General features: G+C 42.2%; 1 protein-coding gene across 4 annotated transcripts in view; it reads left to right on the forward strand.

Moving 5' to 3' along the window:
- Positions 1-22989, forward strand: part of Arhgap19 (Rho GTPase activating protein 19) — a 42519-nt gene that overhangs the window by 13721 nt on the left and 5809 nt on the right. For 2 of the 4 annotated variants that reach the window (XM_040744498.1, XM_040744492.1), the window contains exons 2-11: positions 461-726; positions 3566-3646; positions 4987-5196; positions 8312-8538; positions 10214-10300; positions 13625-13690; positions 15516-15707; positions 16550-16648; positions 20527-20637; positions 21425-21503. In XM_040744498.1, the coding sequence (XP_040600432.1) occupies positions 461-726; positions 3566-3646; positions 4987-5196; positions 8312-8538; positions 10214-10300; positions 13625-13690; positions 15516-15707; positions 16550-16648; positions 20527-20637; positions 21425-21503 (1418 nt within the window). The remainder of the gene's footprint in view (positions 1-460; positions 727-3565; positions 3647-4986; positions 5197-8311; positions 8539-10213; positions 10301-13624; positions 13691-15515; positions 15708-16549; positions 16649-20526; positions 20638-21424; positions 21504-22989) is intronic. The other 2 variants (XM_040744506.1, XM_040744515.1) reach the window with 2 other exon arrangements.

Raw genomic sequence — 22989 nt, forward strand, 5'->3', positions numbered from 1 at the left:
GGGTGTTTTACTGGCCCAACAATTGAGTTCTTCAATATGAAGATCAGGGCCTTGTAGAGAAAAACCTTTTTGTGCAAGAGTTAGACTTAGATAACTTATGGGTCAGAGACACCCAGAATGGAGAGATTTAAACGTAAAAGCAGATATAGTAGTACAATGTCAGAGAGCATTTGACTAAGCTTGCACAAGAACCACCAACTAAATGAATAAACAGTGAAGACTGTCTGTGGGCCTGGGTAAAGCTGGATTGATGTATGTCTCTATGTAGCTGTAAGCCTTTTCCATTCTGCACTGACTATGAAGCAGATGCCAAGGTCAGCTGCTTCTATTAGGGAAATCTGCCTGTGAGGAACCCTCTGCTGTGTGTAGACTCGGGGACTGTAGAAATCTTGGGGTAGGAAGTAAGAAATACAAAAACAATTCCTCCAATGAAGCTTCTGTTTGATTTTTTGTTTTCCAGTGATGCCATCTGCAATTTTGTCATTTGCAATGATTCTCCCCTTCGAAGTCAACCTATTATCTTCAATCCTGACTTTTTTGTGGAGAAACTCCGACATGAGAAACCAGAGGTGTTCACCGAGTTGGTGGTCAGCAATATCACAAGACTTATTGATTTGCCTGGAACTGAGTTGGCTCAGCTGATGGGGGAAGTGGACCTTAAGTTGCCTGGTGGTGCTGGCCCAGCCGCAGGCTTCTTCAGGTCTCTAATGTCTCTCAAGCGGAAGGGTAGGTCTTGTGTCTGGGTTTTAGCTGCTGATTTGGATTTATTCTCTTGAAAACAAATGTATTTAGAAATTATGTTATCTGTTGTGCCTACTTGTTTATGCACCAGGTACATGCAGGTGCCCATGGAAGCCGGAAGAGGGTGTCAGATGCCCTGGAACTGGAGTTACAGGCAGTTGTGATCCATGCCAGGTCCTCTGCTGGAGTAACAGTGCTCTTAACTGTTGAATGGGGCTCCCAGGACTCTGCTTTATCTCCTTAACATTTTCACCCTCACTGGAAGTTGTAATTATCCTAAAGCTTTTTTCATCTTTCCGCCTCATTTTCATTAGTAGAACTTTAGACAGTAATAATAAAAATTATAAAACTGTCTAGGTGAAGAAATACTTAAACCTGGTGTGGTGGTGCAAGTCTTGTAATCTCAGCATTTGGGTGACTGAGGTAAGAGTATCTGGAGTCTGAGGGCATCTTGGACACATAGAAAGAGGAAGAAGAGGAGAAGGAGGAGAGAAGAGAAGGAAAGGGGAGAGGAGAGAAGATAGAAAATATATTCAGTGCCTGAAAGAGGATATGATTAGTTTAGGCAGTTATCAAGGGCATCTTAATTTTCATGCCCTATGACTATTGTACTAAAATAATGTTTTTCAGGTGACCTTCTGTTCTTCCTTTCTCTCTTTCTTTATGAGTTGGTATCTCACTCTATTACCTAGGCTGATCTTACTAGACTCAAGTGATCATCTTGCTTTAGCCTTAGCTGGGACTACAGGAATGCACTGCTCTGTTCAGTTAAAATGATACTAGAGAAAATAAAGTTATATAGCAGGATAGTATAGTCAAGGAAGCCTGAACAATTACTGAAGATCAAAAAAATAGTTTATATACAATGAAAATTCTCAAAGAATACACACATATGCATATGTTTTTTGATCCTGTCTGCCTCCTTCCCCTCCGGTTCCCCCTGGACTCCTCCCAAGTATATCCCCATCTGAGTTTCATGTTCTCTTTCCTTCCTTTCAGTTTATTTTAGACAGGATCTCATATGTATCCCCGACTGGCCTGGAACATGCTATGTAGACTAGGGTAGCTTTGAACTCAACCAGAGATCTACCTGCCTCTGTTCCCCAGGGTTAAGATTAAAGGTGTGTGTTACCTTGCCCAACCTTTTTTCCCCCTCCCAAGATAGAGTTTCTCTGCATAGACCTAGCTATCCTGGAACTCACTCTGTAGACCAGGCTGGCATTGAACTCAAGAGATCTGCCTGCCTCTGCCTCCTGAGTTCTGGGATTAAAGACAGGCACCACCATTTCGTAGCTTTTTTTTTTTAAATAACCTACAGAGTCTGATTTGTGCTGCCTGCATGCACAGCTATGGGAACATGAAGAATTTACTAGTGGCTACACACTCAGAGAAAAATGGCTCTCCCTGCCCCAGCAGCCATCAACTGCAATAGCTCCTCAGCTGGGGTGGGGCCTGTAATGTTGATTACTTGATCTTGTGCAGGTATCATAGTTGCTGTGAATTCGTAAGTACAGCGACTGTTTCATGTCCAGAAGAGAGCACTTCATAGCATTCTTCTCCATCCCCTGGTTCTCTCTCTCTCTCTCTCTCTCTCTCTCTCTCTCTCTCTCTCTGTCTCTCTCTCTCTGTCTCTGTCTCTCTCTCTCTCACACACACACACACACACACACACACACTCTGTCCCCTTTTATCTCGTGTTCCTTGAACCCTTTGTAGAGAATGCTGACATGGGTGTACCATTTAGGGTTGAATACTCATAATCAGCTATTCACAGCATTGTGACCATTATGAGTCTCTACATTAACTGATGCCCACTTGGGAAAGGTTTTCTGACTGAGGTTGAGAGCAGCTCACATCTGTAGCGTAAACATTTAAAGACAGTTTGACAGCTTGACAATTTAGCAAAACACTAGTAGGTTGCTCCTGAAAGCCTTGGACTTTTGACCAGGCTTACAGTACCATATATGAATTCCCTCCTATGGAGCAGTCCTCAAAGCCAATCAGGAAGTGTAGAGCACTACTTTTTTCTTTTAACGATTTATTTATTTTATTTTTTCTGTGCATTGGTGTTTTACCTGCATGTAAGGGTGTTGGATCCCCTGGAACTAGAGTCACAGACAGTAGTGAGCTGCCATGTGGGTGCTGAGAATTGAACTCAGATCCTCTGGAAGAGCAGCCATTTTTCCAGCCCTGGAGCACTTCTTTTGCTAAGATATAAAGAGGCCCTATTTTATTTTATTAAATATAAGAAAATCATTAAGGCAGGGTGGAGTATTTAAACATTAAAGATCATATCCTGTACCAGCTCTAGTGAATAATTACTGTGACACACAATCATAGTTCAGGTTCTCTTTTTGTTTTTAAATTAAATCTCAATGTGCTAGGTATTGTTTCTTAGATAAGGAAAAGTGTCTGTAGGAATTCATGATCTGATGCTGAATTTAGAGAGAATTGACTTGACAGTTGTTCTGACAGCATTTTTTTGGTGTATTTCTAGTTTTTAGTCTTACTTTTTTTTTATTTTTGTTTACCAATGTTGTAAAAACATTAAATGAAAGTAGAATGCTTGATTTTAAAATCATGGTATTTGGGCTAGTGAGGAGGCTTAGCAGGTAAAGGCATCCACTGCCAGCCTGGTGACCTGAGTTTGAGCCCCAGGACCACATGGTGGAAGGGGAGAACCATCTTCTTTAAGTTGTCCCCTGAACACCACATGTTTGTCATGCCCCCTTTCTGTGAACAATGCATATGTGTAAAAAGAATCATTACGTCGATAGTCTTGTACTCTTGGTTATATAACCCTGAGACATATTTTTTTTTCCAGAAAAAGGAGTGGTATTTGGATCTCCTCTGACAGAGGAAGGCATTGCTCAGATATACCAACTGATTGAATATCTGCACAAAAGTAAGACTACTCAAAGTGTTCCATTGAGAGTTGACTGATGGGTAGTAGATGCCAAACTACCCTCAACAAAGAAATGAACCACTGATTTTTAGGTGGTAGATTTTAAAAATATATTTCCTTTTGAATTTCATGACAATTATTGATTTGCTTTGCTTTCAAAGATGTAAGTAAAGTACATAATGTCTATGAAATCATAATTACCTTTTAGAAAATTCTGGAAGAATTTCTTGTTCCTAAAGAATTATGATATCTGTTCAAGAAAGCATAATGCTTCCATCTTCAGAACTCTGTGATTAATGTACACACGAAGTCTCACTTAGTTTTTAGTGGTCCTGCGAGTCATGTCATTGTTCTAAGAGCTCAGCATAGCTAAGAACATGTAAAATGTGGAGCCTTGTGAGACTTGATGCATTTAAATACCAACCAGATATGCCTTTCTGACTTACTGGGTGTGCAACGCTATGATAGGAGGAGCACAGTGGAGATTGTGGACTCAAGTTTTGAAAGGGTTTGCAGTGTCTGGATTTGTGGGTTTTTAAGAAGTTTTTACATTTTTTTATTTTGGCGAAAGTTCTGATTAAAACCCATCAGGGTTTTAAGATGGGGAGAGTGGAGGTTTTCAGCTTGTTTGTGTGATGAGAGTACCTGGCTTCCTTCAGCCCAGCTGCTGTGTAGACATGGTCTGCTGGAGCTCAGGGATGTGTTGTACAGTTTGTTGTGGATCCCAGTCATTCCTTTGCTGTCACCTGCCTGGCCCTGAAATGGGGGAATACACAAAGATGTAAACAGATCAAATAGTGTGACTGTCTATCTGTCTTTTTGAAATCTCTTTACATGAGCTTAGAACCTCAGTCGGTGGGAGCAGCTCATTTAGGATGACCTAAGCCTTTGGGAGTCTCTTAGCTGCAGGGTGATCTGTTAGAATCTGAGTCACACAATAATGCAGAGATTCTGGGTTTATTCTTGGCTGAAGAAAACACTTTACAGGAGCCACAAACGCTCATAGATGAACTCAGCTCCTTGAGAGGAACAAGGATGATAAAGGGGTATTGAGATGTGGTTTTATTTTATGTTACTTTTCAAGCTTTTTTTTTTTGATCATTGGCTGTGTTAACTTCAGTATTCAGTGGTATCTCAGGAGGACCTTTTCAGGACCACCTTTCTGTTTGAGTCCTCTCTAGGTGCTCAGGGGCCTAAAAGGTCTCAAGCTTCCCTAGAATTATTGGCAGAGCCTCCTTTATGAAGGTGCTGTGCAAGGTCTTTAAAGGGAAGCCATGTTTATACCGTGTACATTAACCACGGTTCTCCTCTGTTTCCTCCCGGCTGTCCATGCTAAGCAGACTTGCGAGTGGAAGGCTTGTTCAGAGTACCGGGCAACAGTGTCCGACAGCAGCTTTTGAGGGATGCTCTCAACAGCGGAACTGATATTGACTTGGATTCAGGAGAGTTTCACTCAAATGATGTTGCTACACTGCTGAAGATGTTTCTAGGAGAGTTACCAGAACCCCTCCTGACCCATAAACATTTCCATGTACACCTTAAAATTGCTGGTGAGTATAAGAAGTGAGAAAGAGATGAAAATACTTTTTGCGAAGCCCTTTGTGATGGTCGTTACTCACTGTGACACTCTAATGTTGATTCAGACTTGATGATCCTAATGGCCTCCCCTGGGTACTTACAAATCTTGGCTAGTTAAGTTTGATTTGATCAATTTTCTTCTTCATCATCTTTCTCCTTTTAAAACATTAAAAACTACAATGACTTTGTGTGTTCGTGTGCAGATGACATGGCTGGTGTGCATGTGGAGGTCAGAGGACGAGTTCTGGGAGTCAGTTCTCTCCTAGCGTGTGGGTCTCCAGGGCTGACCTCAGGTCATTAGGCTTCTGAGACATCTCACTGACCTTAAATGCTTTTCTTTAAAAAATGTGTGTTTTGCAGCTGGAGAGATGTCTCAGCAGTTAAGAGCACTACCAGAGGACCTGGGTTCAATGGTTCAGTACCCATGTGGCGGCTCACAACCATCTATAACTCCAACAAGTACTCTTAACCTCTGAGTCATCTATAAATCCCCTTAAATATTTTTGATAAATTTCTTGTTTTATTTATTTATTTAGGTTTTTCGAGACAGAGTTTCTCTGTGTAGCTTTGGAGGCTGTCCTGGAACTCGCTCTGTAGACCAGGCTGGCCTTGAATTCACAGAGATCCACCTGCCTCTGCTTCCCAAGTGCTGGGACTAAAGGCGTGTGCCACCACTGCCTGGCTTGTGTTGATTTTTGTATCTCTGATGTAGACCACCATAGCACTTGGAACATTTCAATTGCTCGATAAAGGTGTGCTTTCACATTGGGTTGGACGTGTCACTGGGTTTATTCCTCTCAGGTGGTTGCTGGTTCTGTGCTTTTGGTTTGGTTTGGAGTTTTTGCAGGTATTTCTATGCCTAAGTTGAGGTCATCTTTGCCTTTGCAAGCTCTTCTTTAAAAGCATTATTATTTGCATATTGAGTAGGAAGTCTACCCGCATGGTGAAGATGGAAAAGCTTCTCTCCCACCTTGTTCCCTAGCACCAGCTCTTCCCAGAGACAGCCACTGCTGTCTAATGTAGCCATCCAGAGGTGTTTGTACACTATGTATATATATTCTTTTCTCCCTCTGTTTATGTAATGGCAGAATATTACACACATTGTTCTGTGTTTGCTTTTTCACTTACTGTATCTTGGAGACTGTTCTATTCTTGGCTCATAGTTTCCTCATTCTTTGTGTCTATGTGGTAGGGAATTCATTCTTAAGTTGAATAGCTATTATGCTACAGTAGGCTCTAAGTGCACACTGTGTCAAAATCCAGGCTTAGTTTTCCACCCATGGCATTTCTTCTCTCTCTTTCCACCCCTTTTCCTCTACCTTTCATTTTCTCTGCTTCCCTCTCCCCTTCCTCTCCTCCCTCTCTTTCTCACTACCTGCCTCTGTGAGACAAGAGCACTTAACCTCTGAGCCATCTCTCCAGCCCTTTAGCTAAGATTTTTTTTTTTTTTTGGTTTTTCGAGACAGGGTTTTTCTGTATTGTTTTGGAGGCTATCGGTCCAGCCCAGCCTCGAACTCACAGAGATCCGCCTGCCTCTGCCTCCCGAGTGCTGGGATTAAAGGCATGTGCCACCAACGCCCGGCTTTAGCTAAGATTTTTAAAGTCACATTCATTGGCAATTTTGATAGTACAGATGAGGCTACGTTACAAATATGCATAGAATTTTATAGTTACATTTCAGAGAAAGAGTTTTAGATCCTTGAAAAAGATTAGAAAGCATAACTGTTATTTTATGTGTTAACATATAGTGTGTTTGTTTTCTTTGCCTTCCTGGTGAGCTCTTCATTGGTACAGTATCTGACATCCTCCACTGTGCTGCCAGGTGAGTTACTACTCTTGAGAATATATGAAGGTGTGGCACCGTTGGAGAGAAGCTGCTTGGAGTCATCCTGTGCATGATTCCCTCTGACTTATCCGTTAGCTACAACCTATCTGACTAGGGAAGAGAAGGACTGACATTGTCAGAGCTGTGTGTGGACTTAAAATCATTCTTTTGGGTATTGCTGGGGCACAATTGTAACTTTTTGATGCACAGCCCAAATGTTTTCCAAAGTAGTTACACTGGAACTGGAGAGAAGGCTTAGTGGTTAAGAGTACTGGCTGCTCTTCCAGAGGACCCTGGCTCAATTCCCAGCATTCACTTGGTGGCTCGCAGCTATCTGTCATTCTAGTTTCAAGGGATCTGATGCTCTTTTCTGGCCTCAGTGGGCAGCGCACACACAGATGCACAGACATACTTGCAGCAGAGACTCACACAGATCAGAAGAGACCCAACGTGATTACACCGTTTCACACTCCACCTGCAACGGAAGGTTCAGTGCTGTGTTCCAGTATTTGTACTGTCAGTGCTTTTGTTCAGACCATCCTAGTAGGTGTGAAGTGGTATCTTGTGGTTTTACTGATAGACAATTCAACATGCTTAGGCTTACTGACCCTTGTTTGACTTCTCCCGTCTTTCCTTTCTCTTCCATTTCTCCTTTTCTTCAAATTGACACAGCCCTGCTAAATTACCTCAACCTCACAATCCTTCTACCACAGCCTCCTAAGTAGCTAAAACTGTAGGTGTGTGTAACCATGCCTGGCTTGTGTATGTTATTTTTTTGGAAGGGATTCTATTCAGTTTTTTGTAGTTTGCTTTTTTTTTTTTTTATTCTTTTCCTTTGCAATAAGGTGCCACTATTATGACTCAGACTGCCTGTCAACCTTCTGAGTACTAGGCACAGGGGTATACATCACCCCACCTAACCTTCTACTTAAATCTTTTCCATATTTTAAAATTGGATTGTCTTTAGTTATTGAATTAGATTGACATATATTTGTTATGTTTTGCATTTTCTTGTTCTGGGGCTCATGCTAACATGTTCATAGTCACACAGGAAGTACCTTGCAAAGCCCATCGCCCATTTTATTTTTACAGTGTTAGTATTTGAATCTAGGACCTTCCCTAAGGTATAGCAGTTTTGAATTTCCTTTATGATTGAGTCTTTTATTCCTTCTCTTTCTTTAGTGGGACTGAGGGGGAAATAATAATACTAGCTTTGACTTTTCCTTCTGGTTTATTCCTTTCTGTCCAATTTTTTTCTCAAGATTTGATGCAGTTTGATGATAAAGGAAACAAGACCAACATACCAGACAAGGAGCGGCAGATTGAGGCCCTGCAGCTGCTTTTCCTCATCCTGCCTCCAGCTAACCGTAACCTGCTGAAGTTACTGCTTGACCTCCTTTACCAGACCGCGAAGAAGCAAGACAAGAATAAGATGTCCGCCCACAACCTTGCCCTCATGTTCGCACCCCATGTCCTGTGGCCCAAAAACGTGAGTATTGAGGGAAGATCTTTAGGGCTGGTTTCTCAGGCTGGGCCCCTCCTGTGGCTGTACACTGGTGAGGCTCTCAAGGGTCCAAGGTCCAGCCTTCATACTCATGAGGTTAGGAGTCATCAAAACGGAGGGCCTGCTTCCTGTAACCTCACTGATAAGTCAGTCTCTAGTAACCCTACATGGCCACTTCTTCCTGAACATTCTAGCTGCTAAAGAAGCTAGAATATTTGTTTTGGCTAGACAGTGTGAATCCCATCTTAATAGGAATGCTCCTTGGTAAATAATATTGATTTCTAATGATTGAAGGATTAATACAAATTAATTTCTGAAGGTTTAGAATAGAGTAGTGTGATCATGTGAGATAATATTTCAAGCTGGCAGAGCAGTCTAGCCTGTCCCAACAGTTTTACTCCAATAGATTCAGTTTTCTTTCATAAAACTGAGTGTCTTCTTACTGGGGCCACGGCTTCATTAGTGGCTTAGCTTTTAAAATAGTTTGCTAAACAAATGTTTGACCTGGATACACAAAGCTCAGGTCCCTGTGCTCTCACAGCACAGGCCTTGATGGGAGATGAGATTATGAGTAGTTTATTTGGGTTGGAAACTATAACCCAGATCTGTACCTGTTTCTTTATACTTCCCTTGTAAAGTGGGCATGGAGTAGTTGTTACCAGTTACCTCACAAGTTGTTAACAAATAAAAATAGATTGTTAGAGTGACTAGTGGAAAGTTTTTGAGAGTATAATAAGGAGTGAGGCAGTGGTGGCACATGTCTGTAATCCCAGCACTCAGGAGACAAAGGTAGGCATATCTCTGAGTTTGAGACCAGCCTGATCTACAAAGCAAGTTCAGGACAGCCAGGGCTGTTAAACAGAGAAACCCTGGCTTGAAAAACCAAAACCAACCAACCAATCAAACAAACAAAAAAACAACAACAAAAAAAAAAAGAAGAAGAAGAAAGAAAGAAAGAAAGGAAGGAAGAAAGAAGGAAAGGAAAGTTAAAGACAGAGGTCATATGTATCATTTTATCTTTATAAGTAACAAGTCAAAATTAATGGACTACTCTGAACTAGGAAAAGCCAGGGATGGGTTAATGGGGAGCAGATATACTTGTCCACATCAAGGAGCTCAAGTCTCAATTGTGAAGGCTTTTGAGTTAGCTCACCAAGTTCTAGAGGGCTGGGCATGAAGCTTATTGTCAGAGCTATACAGAAACAAGCTGTGGCTATAAAAAGAAGCATGTGTGGGGCCTTGGGAAGAGCAAATAGATAAAATAACAAGGATGAAGGCATGGTATAAAGAGATGCTGAAATGCTTAAAAAGGCAAGAGAAACAAGAGAAGGAATCAATAGCAGTTTGACTGTATTGTTGAAAGATGTCGACTCTAGGAGCATTAGTATATGGTCTCTGAATGAAAGCCCCAATCTCTGTAGAGCCAGTGGTCTTGACGGCTGGTACAGACTGTGGCCTTTCTGCTAGGTTAGATTTTCTGCTTGTGTGTCTGTGAGCAGAAGTAGGAAATGAGGAAAGCTGGTCACTTTAGGGACACATATCTGTGCTATTATGTCATTTCCAGTGGAAACCTGCTAACTCAAAGCCTTTCAGTGACAGAGTACTGGTGAGCACTTCCTAGTTCTTGATGCCCTTTCTTTGGTCTCTTTACACTGACTAGGTCACTGCAAATGACCTTCAGGAGAATATCACAAAGTTAAATACTGGGATGGCGTTTATGATCAAACACTCCCAGAAACTTTTTAAGGTAGGTAAGGGATGGCATTTGGCTGGCCACAGGACAAGGAAGACGGGGGCAGAGTGGGCTCCTGGATGAGAGGCACTGTTTGGGATTGTAAAGCAGAATGGATGGTGGGTGGGCTAGAAGCAGGCTAACTGGCTTCCTGCCTTCATGGAAGGAAGCCGGAGCTGGTGGTTGCCTAGTTTTATCTTGCCTGCCTACCCAAGGTTTTAGGTTTGACAGCCCCCTTTTGTGTCACACTCTGTCTCTTTCAGCTCAAGCAGATGGTGTTTCTGGGGGTACGTGTCTCAACAACTTTGTATGTCTTCTGTAGATTTCAGGGTTTAGTCCTTCACACAAAAGCTATGTGTACTGATCTCTGAAAGTGAAGTCCTCTGCTTTGGTCTCCTGCTGAGCAGCTGAGCTGCACTGTCTGAGCTTCCTAAAGGCTCCCTGCTTCAGGGAGAGGATCCCAGCTGTCCTCCAGATAGGACAGATTGCACACCCTGACCCCCTGCCGGTGCTAAGCATTCAGGAATGGCTCCTGCAGGCACATCTTGGCCATTAGAGTATATCTCTTAGATAGGGACTCCTGTCATCTGGAGAGGATGAGACTATCCCGGAGCACCACCTCATTCTGGTCCTCTCTTTTCTTTTATTTAAAGTAAACTTTATTATTAAAAAAATCCTCATAAGCCAGGTGTGGTGGCACTGGCTTTTAATCCCAGTACTCAGGAGGCAGAGGCAGTTGGATCTCTGAGTTTGAGGCCAGCCTGGTCTATGGAGTGAGTTTCAGGACAGCCAGGGCTACATGGAGAAACCTTGTCTCACAAAACCCCAAACCAAACCAAACTGAAATAACAACTATAAAACCCTTGCAAATAAAATAAAATAAAGGTACCACACAACAAAATTAACTCATAAAGTCTATACAACTTAAAATGAACTTACTTACAGTTAGAATTGACACTGGAAATGGAACCTGTGAAGCTTCATGTTTCCTTTTGTACTCTCAGAATTGATATGTATTATATTTTATGCACATATCCACGAAGACTTAGAATTAGCTTCACATCCTCTTCCTAGGACACCGTGTCTGTGACCTGTGTTCAGCCTTCATCACTCACTGATACTTAGTGTCTTCCCTCTTCTTCATGTTGTGCTGCACCCACGTATGCTCTTGCTACATATCCACATACGACCTTGCTTAATAGTGCACATTCTAAGTCTATCAGACTTCCTGCAAAATTTTAACCTCATTTTTCTTTAGAGTATTCTATTTTTTATATATACCAAATTTTCATTATCCTTTTATCTGTTGATAGACAACTAGATCAATTCCAATTTTTTTGCTATGGTGATTAAAGCAGCGACAAGCAACTGCTCTATGGTATGGAGTTCTCTGGATATACATGTTCAGGAATGAAATAGCTGGGATGTATGGTAGCTCTATTTTTTATTTTTTCGAGATAGGATCTCTGTGTAACTCTGACTGTACTGGAACTCAGTCTGTAGACCAGGCTGGATTTGAACTCACAGAGATCCGCCTGAGTGCTGGGATTAAAGTCATGAGTCATCACCTTCTGGCTGGTAGCTCTGTTTTTAATATTTTTATTTTTTGTCTTTTTATGATTGACTTACTTACTCAAATTGATCCTCACAGTAGCATGTGACAGCTTTTCCTTTCTTAAGGCTGTATAGTATTCCATTGTGTGTATCCCACATACTGTTAATCTAGCCATATGTGAATAAACACTGAGACTGCTTCTCTGGTGAAGCGGTTGTGAGTAATGCTGCTGTGAACATGGATGGTTAAACATTCCTTAGAGCCCTGCCTTTATTCTTTTTATTTTTGTTTTTGGTTTTTTGAGGTTTCTCAGAGATCACCTGCCTCTGCCTCCTGAGTGTGCACCACTGCTGCCTGGCTCCTGCCTTTATTCTTTTTGGTATATTTCCAAGACCATATGGTAATACATTTAATTTTTTTTTTTTTTTTTTTTTTTTGGTTTTTTGAGACAGGGTTTCTCTGTGGCTTTGGAGGCTGTCCTGGAACTTGCGTGGTAGTCCAGGCTGGTCTCGAACTCACAGAGATCCGCCTGCCTCTGCCTCCCGAGTGCTGGGATTAAAGGCGTGCGCCACCAACGCCCGGCTACATTTAAATATTTTTGAGAATCTGCCACACTGTTTTCCATTTTTCCTAGTAGTAGAGTAGGATCCATGTCCTTAACAGCCCCTTTTTTCCTGATAGTTTATTTATTTGTTTATCTATTTGTTTATTTATTTATTTTTTCGAGATAGAGTTTCTCTGTAGCTTTGGAGCCTGTCCTAGAACTCACTCAATAGACCAGGCTGGTCTCGAACTTACATAGATCTGCCTGCCTCTATCTCCTGAGTGCTGGTACTAAAGTTGTGCACCACTACCTCCCAGCTCCTGATAGTTATTTTCTCATTGTTGTTGTCATAATGAGTGTGGGATGGGTCTCACGGTAGTTCTGATGTCTGTAGAGATGGGTAATGTGGAACATTTTTTCTTTTTAAATTTATTTATTTATTTTTAAAGATTTATTTATTGTGTATAAGGTGTTCTACCTGCATGTATTCCTGCAGGTCAGAAGAGGGCACCAGATCTCATTACAGATGGTTATGAGCCACCATGTAGTTGCAGGGAATTGAACTCAGAACCTCTGGAAGAGCAGCCAGTGTTCTTAACCACTGAGCCATCTCTTTAGCCCCTGGAACATTTTTTTCATTATTCATAGTTACTGCTTGTTCTATTGCTGACAAGACACAGTGGCTAAGGCTACCTTTTGATTGTTTTTGTTTTGTATATTTGATTTTTTTTTAGAGACAGAGTCTCTCGATATAGCCCTAGCTGCCTTGGGACTCTTTATATAGAGCAGCCTGTCCTTGAACTCATAGATATCCACCTGTCTCTGCCTCCCAAATACTGGGATTAAAGGTGTGCACCACCAAGCACAGCTAATCGAGGCAACTTGGAAAAGAAAGCATTTAATTTAGGCTTACCGTTTTAGAAAGTTAGAGCCCATGATGGCAGAGTAAAGGCATGGCAGCAGGAACAGCTGAGAGCTCACTTCTTGATCTGCAAGCAGGAGGCAGACAGAGAGACACTGGGAATGGTCTGTATTTCATGTTGGCTCACGTGAGTACCATGTGTTGTTTCCCAACAGACCTGTTGAGATGCTTATTTGGTCAAATACGGTATTTTGGCAAGTATTTGGCTTTCCACAGCAAACTACCCATTAGATAATGTTATGATTCTCTTTCTGTGGCCTGAAAGAATTGTTGTCCTGTTAACCACTGAGCCCTAGTTTTCTTTTCTGTCTTGCTCAGGCTCCTGCTTATATTCGGGAATGTGCCAGATTGTACTATCTGGGCTCCAGAACTCAAGTGTCAAAGGTAAGTACAGGAAACTGATCTTCAAAAAAGGGAAGAATTGAGATTAGTGAAGTTTTAAAACAAAGTAATATCATCATTAAGCCAGCACTTTTTTTTGTTTTGTTTTGTTTTTTTTTTGTTTGTTTGTTTGTTTTCGAGACAGGGTTTCTCTGTGGCTTTGGAGGCTGTCCTGGAACTCACTTTGTAGACCAGGCTGGCCTCGAACTCACAGAGATCCGCCTGCCTCTGCCTCCCGAGTGCTGGGATTAAAGGCGTGCGCCACCAACGCCCGGCTTAAGCCAGCACTTTTAATGTTACAGCTCAAGCTTACTTTAGCAGGGACAAAGACTAAGGAGAAAGTTGTGGAGTTAAAATGCTCCTATGTATAATATGCTTGCTTGTTTGCTTTCATAGTTATACACATTCTCTCTCTCCTCTCTCTCTCTCTCTCTCTCTCTCTCTCTCTCTCTCTCTCTCTCTCTCTCTCTCTCTCTCTCAATGAGGAAAAAAAGATTAGCATTCTAGATTGCTTCTGCTGCTGTGATAAACACTACGACCAAGGCAGCTTAGGGTAGAAAAGGGTTTATTTCATCTTACACTTCCAGGTTACAATGCATCACTGAGAGGAGTCAGGGCAGTAGCTTAAAGAGAAACCTGAAGAGGAAACCATGACTGAAGCCGCTTCCTGGCTCACTCACCTCATGCTTAGCTAGCTAGCTTTCTAAGATAGTCTAGGCTTACCTGCCTAGAGATGGGGCTGGGCCATCCCATATAAGTTGTCAATAAGGGCAGTCAGTCCCTAATAGATATGGCCACAGGTCAGCTCCTTGTTGGTTGTGTCCAAGCTGAGAATAAAAGTTTAGCCAGCGGCATTTGAGAGCAAATGAGCTTAGAGAAATATATGGTGTTTATTAATAGAAAATTATGTGAGAGTATTGAGCTGTAGCAGTGAGAAACTGAGAAGGCCTGACCAGCACATGACTGACTTGTGTTTAGCCTGAGTTAGAGACTTCATGCTCTGTTTCCTACTCCTGTTTCTTTCTCTCATCCAGCAAATATTTGGTATGGCTAAGAAACAATCTTTTGCTTTTAAAAAGATTTATTTATTTTTATTTTATGTGCATTGATATTTAACTTGTATTCATGTCTGTGTGAGGGTGTTGGATCCCCTGGAACTTGAGTTACAGGCAGTTGTGAGCTGCCATGTGGATGCTGGGAATCGAACCAGGGTCTTCTGGAAGAGTAGCCAGTGCTCTTAACTACCAAGCCATCTCTCCAGCCCCAGAAATGTCATCTTAAAAGCTAGTTTAACTAGGGTGTTGTTTTCCTTGGAGAGCTGTAGCTTTTTTTCCTTCACTACTTTCATGTAGTTTGTATGGAAAAGAGTTTGAGTCCAGGCCCAGCAGCTATGGGTTCTAGGGTAGGTTTATCTCTTCAAGGTCTAGATGAAGTTACCTTTCACCTCAGGTGTTTGTTTATGTTTGTTGTTGTTGCTCTGTCTGCTGGGACTAATACTTTAGAGCTTACTTTATTGGATAGCAACAAGGATTACTCGAGATTAAAAGGTGTTTTGAAAACTGAACTCAAACAGCTATAATTCTCCATGGCAATATTCTAAATGTACATGGATTTTCTGGGCAGATGATGGAAGTGTACCATTCAGAACCCTTTATGAATAGTTTTTCCTTTACCTGGTACTTCTGTTAGGGTTTTCCTTGCTCCTGCATATAATATAGTAGTATGTCCTGTTTCCACTTCCCCCTTCTCTTGATCAAGGCTATTATGGGACCCCCAAAACAAAGCCAGTAGGATGTATTAATTTGCTTTTTTATAAATCTTTCTGTAGGATGATCTTGATCTGACAACCTCATGTCATGCCATGTCCTTCCATCTGGCAAGATCTCAGAAACGGAACAGGGTAGATTCTTGTTCTCAACAGGAGGAGACTCAGCAACATACAGAAGAGGCACTGAAAGAACTTTTCCAACATGTTCATAACATGCCAGACTCCACAAAGAAGAAGCAGCTTATTAGACAGGTACCTGCATGCAGGGAAGTAGGCTGGGCTCTAGGAATCACCACAGAGCACAGTTAAGAATCTCTCTTAGGTTGCAATGTACTCTATCATGAGTTCCAGGACAGCCAGAGCTGCACAGTGAGACCCTGTTACACCAAATAATGAGTGAGGGTATTAGCTAAAGACTATACACTGTGTCTTCCTTTTTTCTACTGGAGATGCCGCTACACAAAGAGCTGACAGCATTGTAAGTCTGCCTTCAGTCTCTTTCCATCACAGCAGTACTGGCGGACAACTGCAACTCCAGTTAGAGAGCTTTACTACTTTAGAGACATTCTGGCTTAGGAATGTAGCTCAGCTGGTAGAGTGCTTGCTCTACGTTCACAAGGCACTGGGCTGGATCCCTGACACCTCATAAACTGGGTATAGCCTTCTAGGTTTATAATGTCATGTCTTGGAAGATGGAGGCAGGAAGATTAGGAGTTAAAGGTCATCCTTGGCCGTACGGAGAGTTGAGGCCAGCCTCTGCTACATGATAGTTTATCTTAGAAATAAATCCTGCCATACAACTTATTAAACTGAGGACTGCTGTGGGTTGTGCTAGTAACTTTCTATTTTCAAGGTGTTTGTTGCAAAAATAATTCTGGTTTACTGTCAGATCTTAGACCAGTTCATAAGCATCTGGATCTCGGTTTCCTATCTGTAAACAGGGATAGTGAATGTCCCTTCTGCTTGCTGATTGCTTATCAACCTACTCTCTACATCTGTACAGACTCTTTGGCTCTCTGGGTATTTATGCTCAGCTGTTGCTTGCCCTAGGCTGTCATTTCTTGCTGGACATTGTACTCTGTATTTTCTTGTAGTTCCATAAGCAGTCTTTGACTCAAACACCGGGGCAGGAACCTTCTACTCCCAGGGTCCAGAAGAGAGCCCGTTCACGCTCCTTTAGTGGGCTTATTAAGGTAAGCTTTTGTGCTACTGCTGTTCCCATTGGCTCTCAGGAAATTGATGTCTTATTTTCTTGTGCACAAGCAGTTTAGTGGTTCTATTTCTTGGAGTTCTATAAAAGGTCTATTGGTGAGGGGACAGAGATTGGAAAGACCTTTTTACTATGTCACAAATGGAATTAACTCTGTAGAGAAAGCAACACCAGCCTTCCCTTCCTCCCTGTGTCTGAGTACAGGAGTCTCTTACTCCCTGCTGCACACTGCACACTCTTATTTATCTTATTTACTCATTTATTTATTTATTTGAGACAGGGTTTTTCTGTGTAGCTCTGGCTGTCTTGGAACTAACTTTCTCTGTAGACCAGTCTGGCCTCACAAGGACCACCTGCTTCTGGCTCCTGAGTGCTGGGAGTAAAGGTGTGCACCACCGCTGCCCACTTACACTATACATGTGTGGGGAAGTCAGCAAGTTGAGGACTAAGGAAATTGTTGGACAAATGGATTTTCTAATACCCCAGTGAATTTTGATATCATTAATTTTGGTGAACTTAATGATTTCACTGTTTTAGTCTCTTTCCATATATTATAATTATCTGAAATCTTGTTTTTAGAACAAATAGAAGTTGCTACTGTCCCTGTGTGCAGATTGTTGAGCATGGGTGCAGTTAGTGAATGCTGCCATCAGATGGCAGTAGGTGATTTGGTCATAGGGGTCTAATTTCAATGCCTAACTAAGGTAGGCTAACCTCGAGGGATTAGCTCTATCCTTAGTTCTACTTTTCTTTTAAAAATGGTTTACCAAAACTTAGTTTTTTCTATAACAAATGTGTGCCTTTTAATTTTCTCCCCTTTATGCTGAAGTCATTAGCAATTGCAATTTCATTTAGCCCTAATTTTGATCCTTTTAATATTTTGTAGAAGTCCAGAATCCATTCTCCATTCACACGGATGGGGCCAGTGGCCTTTGAAACATGATACTTGCCACTGGAGGGTTTTCTTTGCTATCCATAATGGAGTGAAAAGGCAACTTGTGGAATAGGAGAGAATATTTGCAAGTCATGTATCTGGTTAGGAGATAATATCCAGAAAAATAGAAGGAACTTGTATAGCTCAAAATTGCTGAAAATCCAAGTTCATTATAAAACAGGCAAATAAGGTGAGTAGACATTTCTCTCAAGACACACACATAACCAAGAAAGACAGGAAAAGGTGTTCATCATCATAATCGTTAGGGGCGTGTAAAGCAAGTCCACAGTGCTGGCCACTTCACACGCACTAGGGTGAGCTGTCCACAAAACAGAGTTATAGCTGTTGATGCAGACACAGGGAAATGAAAACCCCATACACTACTGCTAGGAATGTAACTGTCTCTCAGAAAATCAACAATAGAATTACTTTATGATACACTGATTTCAATTCTGTGTACATGCCAATGGATTGAAAGCGGGGTCTCAGGAGTTATTTGTAAACCTGTGTTCATGGAAGCATCATTTACAGTGGCCAAAGATTGAATCAGCCTCGCTGTCCATTGAATGACTGAGGATGGGAAGTGTAGAGAGAGTGGAGGTCACTCGTCCTCAGAAAGGAAGGCGGGTCTGATGTATCCCTCACTGTGGTGGGTCCTGAGGATGCGACGCTAAACCACACAGGCCAGTCACCAAAGGCCAAATGTTGACGGTTCTGCTTATCTGGGTACTGAAGTGATCACCGTCATGGAGACAGGGAATGATTTGTGATACTCAGTGGCCAGAGGTATGGAGGGAATGAGGTGTTCTCTTCTGTTTTGGAGGAATAGTGTGGGGATGGGTGAGCTGGCTGTGTTATGACACTGACTGTCGTGATGCCACTGAAATATACACTGAAGTGGATAAGGCCATAAACTTGATTGTAGTTAGTTCTTTTCCTTTTGAGACAGGGTCTCTCTATGTAGCTCTGGCTACATATAAGTGTTCGTATAATTGAAGTTGGATGGATGTGGTTTTGCATTTTGGCTTGAGGTGTATTTGTAGTTACTGCTTGAAATGTAGATGTTGTTATCTGTTTGACTTTACTTACCTCTTGACTAAAGGAGTACTCGAACTTCAGAAGTGGCACTGCCAGCTGAATCTAGGACCTCATACATATGAGCAAGCACTCTGCCATTGAGCTATAAAACAGAGAGACAAGGTGTTTTCATTATAAATGAAGAGACTTTGATAGAAGAAATAGGTTTTTGATCAGTAGCTCTGCAGTGAAATAGTTAAGTACCATTTTTACTTGTGAGTGGTGCTAGGGCCTTGCACATGGCAGGTTCAACTCTGCCCTTTTGAAAATTCCCTGGAAGCTTTTTAGCTAGTCTCCTGGACCCTGACATTCCCAGTTCACCATCCTCAGATGATTCCTGTCTTCTGGAGGGAGGATATGCAGGCCTTGTTTTTTAGCGTGTGTGTGTGTGTGTGTGTGTGTGTGTGTGTGTGTGTGTTTTAGCTGTTTGGTTTCTTTTTTAAAAATAGCTATTTTATTTTTAAGTCTTTTAAAAATTAAAACTTTGGAAGTTAGTCAGGCAGTGGTGGCACACCCCTTAAATCTCAACACTAGGGAGGCAGAGGCAGGTGGATCTCTGTGAATTTAGGGTCAGTCTGGTCTAGAGTGAGTTCTAGGACAGGTTCCAAAGCTACACAGAGAAACCCTGTCTTGAAAAACCAAATAACAACCAACCAACCAACCATAACAAAAAAACTTTGGAAGCTGGAGAGATAGCTCAGCAGATAAGAAGGAGCATTTGTTGCTGTTCCAGGGGACCAGAACTCAGTTCCCAGTACCCACCTTGGGCAGTTTACAGCTGTCCACAATTCCGGCTCCAGGGGTCATAATGCTGCTGCCCTCTGCAGGGACCTATACTCACATGTGATGTGTGTGCACACACAAATAAAACTAAAACAAAATCTTAAAAAAATTAAAATTTGCTTTCTCCCAGTTCCACAGAGGTTTGACAGTAGGTCCTGCACCAGCTTCTTCTTTTGGAGGGAGGTTGTCCTCTAAAGTATGTCATGTAAATAACTGATCACATTAGGATGTTCTGGGCCCCGCTGTTGATAGTCATAATGTAGAGTTTAATGCTTTAGTTTTTTAGTTGTTCAATATTTTTTCTTTGGTGTTTTTGTTTTGGTAATGTTCTTGTTTTGGAATTCAGATTTACTCTGCAGGGAAAAGGGGAGGGGCTCCTCTAAGATAGAGTTGTTACCATGAGCTGCTGCATCAGGTCACATCAGCTTCCAGGCTGCTAAGAAGACCTTATATTTTTGCTTTGAGAGGCCCTGGGGCCTTTTATGGCTGTATTAGGAACACTAGACAATTTCTGCATATTACTGTGAGGAAGGACAGCGAAGCAGAATCCTAGAGTCAACCCAGTCTATGGTTCCCTTAGTCGGGAGAGGAAGGGACCCTTAGCAGCTGCCAGAGAGAACACACCTTCTACAAACCCCATGCCTCCAAGAAAGTCCAACCCTCAAGAGTGACTGGTATTTCTTTTATGCTTACAGGTGCACTGCTAATAGCTAATATTAGGTAGACTAAATCACCCAGAGAAACAGTAGTTCTTATTGTTTGCTATGTGCCTTCCCCTCATGTATGACATGGTCCAAGTCTGTGCAGAAGTTATCAGTGTGCTGAGATTTTTGTTTTTGCTTTTGAGACAGGGTTTCTCTGTGTAGCTTTGTAGACCAGGCTGGCCTCGAACTCAGGGAGATCCACCCACCTCTGCCTCCTGAGTGCTGGGATTGAAGGTGTGTACCGCCACTGCCCGGCTGATGCTGAGGTTTTTAATTGAGGAAGTTGTAGTTTTGAAGATCAGCACAGTTACAAAATAAAATAGCAAATGCTCACGAACAAAATATTTTCTGTTTCCAAATCAGCGCAAAGTCCTGGGCAATCAGATGATGTCAGAAAAGAAAAACAAGTCCCCTACTCCAGAGTCTGTGGCCATGGGTGAACTGAAGAGAGTCAGCAAAGAAAATGTGAGCTTGGTAAGATCACGTCCTTCCCTGTCCTCTGTGGGAAGAAGAGAACAGTAGGTAGGCTAGCACTTGTTGTGCTGTGATTCTCTGGCTCAGGCGGCATGTTCAAGGCCTATGCTGTAGGTTTTCACCAAACCAGACAGAGCATGTGCATTAATGTGCTTTTTGCTGTGGCGATAAACACTGACCAAAACTCAGGAAGGAAAGGGTTTATTTAGCTTACAGCTTACAGTCGTCCATCATGGAGGGAAGTCATTGCAGGAACGCAAGGCAGGAACTCAAGCAGAGGCCATGGAGGAGCACTGCTTAATGGCATGCTCCCTGAGGGTCACTAAGCTTCTCTCTTTCTGGGGGGTAGAACCCAAAACTATTTGCCCAGGGGACATCTCCACAGTGCCTGTGTCCTTCTACATCAATCGTTAATCAATAAAATGCCCTATGTGCTGGCTTACAGGCCAGTCTAATGGAGGCATTATCTTAGTTAAGTCCCTCTTCCCTGATGACTCTAACTTGTGTCAAATTGATAAAAAGAACTAAGCAGCATAGATGGTTACAAGTACAGATGACTAATATGGCACAATGGCTCTGTAAACAAGTGCTGAAGGGTCAGCTAATTCTTACCAGAATGTCATAGGGCAGGCCCCGGGCTCTGTATTTCCTATGGGTGGTCCTTCAAGGTAGCCTAGGCTATTTCCTTCAGCTAACAGCAGCCAGTTAAGATTAGAGATATAGCTTACATCTCTGTAAAGCACTGACATCTGAAAATTTAAGCCGCTCTACAATTTTCTCATTGCAGTTCTTTTCTGGCTCTCCAACTGTCACAATGACACCAACAAGATTGAAATGGTCTGAAGGGAAGAAAGAGGCGAGGAAAGGTACTCATTGTAGTTGTCCTCTGTTCTGAATGTGGTTCTTGTGTCTTCTCAGTCAGCAGCGTTTCTTGTTTGGAATGTCTAAGATGGTATTATTGTAGTCAGAGGGAATTTGGATGCTTATTCTACTTGGCACTGCTCTTAGGTACTGAGGGGCAGAGTTTCAAATACTGACCCACTGGACAGACAGAAGCCACACACCAACTGTTTGAAGAACACGTGTTAAATTAGATGGGACACGTACAAATGCTGTGTAAGACTGAGAATGGCCATGCTGAGAGCCCCTCAAGTCATGGTCCTCTGCCACACATGCTTTAGACCTGGTCACTGAAGCTGTTCTTTTCTTCTTTTTCCAAGACAGCATTTCTCTGTGTGGCCCTGGCTGTCCTGGAATGGGCTCTGTAGACCAGACTGGCTTTGAACTCAAATCCACCTGCCTCTACCTCCTGAGTGCTGGGATTAAAGATGTACATCACCACTGCCTGCTATCACTGAAACTTTTCTGATGCAGAAGGACCTTGGAAATCATGTCAGCATGATTTTGAAGCTCTTTAGTACAAAGAGGATTATTATTATTATTTTGTTTATTTTTTGGAGACAGGGTCTCTCAAAGAGAGATGATTTTTTAAATGCCAGAACCATGGACTGTTCTGAACTCTTCTGTTAAAAGGCTACTGCAGGCAGGCATGGTCTGCACACTTGGAATCTCAGCATTCAGCAGGGACAGTAGGAGGATTTCTGAGAGTTCAGTTACTATTAGGTGTATCAGCAGTAGAAAGAGTACAAGTGTGTTGGTCATATAGCTCAGTGGTAGAGCCTTGCATCCTATGCCCATCACAACAAAGTCGTTGTGATGCAGCTTTATTCTTTTCTAGGAAATTAGGCCTTAATATGGTCTTCTTACTCACTTTAATGAATGCCTGAGCCTACTTCTCTTCCTCCCTTTCTTTTGACCAGAATTGTGCTTAGTATCTGAGGTATTCATATCCAAACATTTTTTAAGTGTCCATGAATCAAAGCATGAGCTATTTTTTTAAAGAATATGGTCTATTAATTATGGCTGTTGTTACTTTCATTTTTAAAGATAAGCAGAAAATCATTTCTCTGTCTTGACAACTCTGCTTTGGGAGGAAAGAAAGGAGTTTCTTCAGGCCCACAGATAATCCATGATGTTTTTTGGTGGATGAGGAATGGCGTCACGTGTCAGAACCTTCCTCCTCTCTTCTGGCACCTTCTCTGACGTCCTGATGACAGACCACTCTTGTTATCTTCCTCTTTAACCTTTCCCCTAGTTACTATGGCTTACTGTTGTCTGCCAGTCCCTCGCTTCTCTCTGTTCAGTTTTTGTAGTGATGGGATTGACTCCAGGGCTTCACACATGCTCTACTGTTGAGCTACATTCTCAGACAGGCCTCCCCCCTTCCTTAAAATCTTTTCTTTCTTTTTTGAGACATGGTTTCTCTTAGGTTTTCCAGGTTGGCCTTAAGTT

This window comes from Mesocricetus auratus, unplaced genomic scaffold (assembly GCF_017639785.1).
Source record: "Mesocricetus auratus isolate SY011 unplaced genomic scaffold, BCM_Maur_2.0 Super-Scaffold_4256, whole genome shotgun sequence".
NCBI classification, from domain to species: domain Eukaryota; kingdom Metazoa; phylum Chordata; class Mammalia; order Rodentia; family Cricetidae; genus Mesocricetus; species Mesocricetus auratus.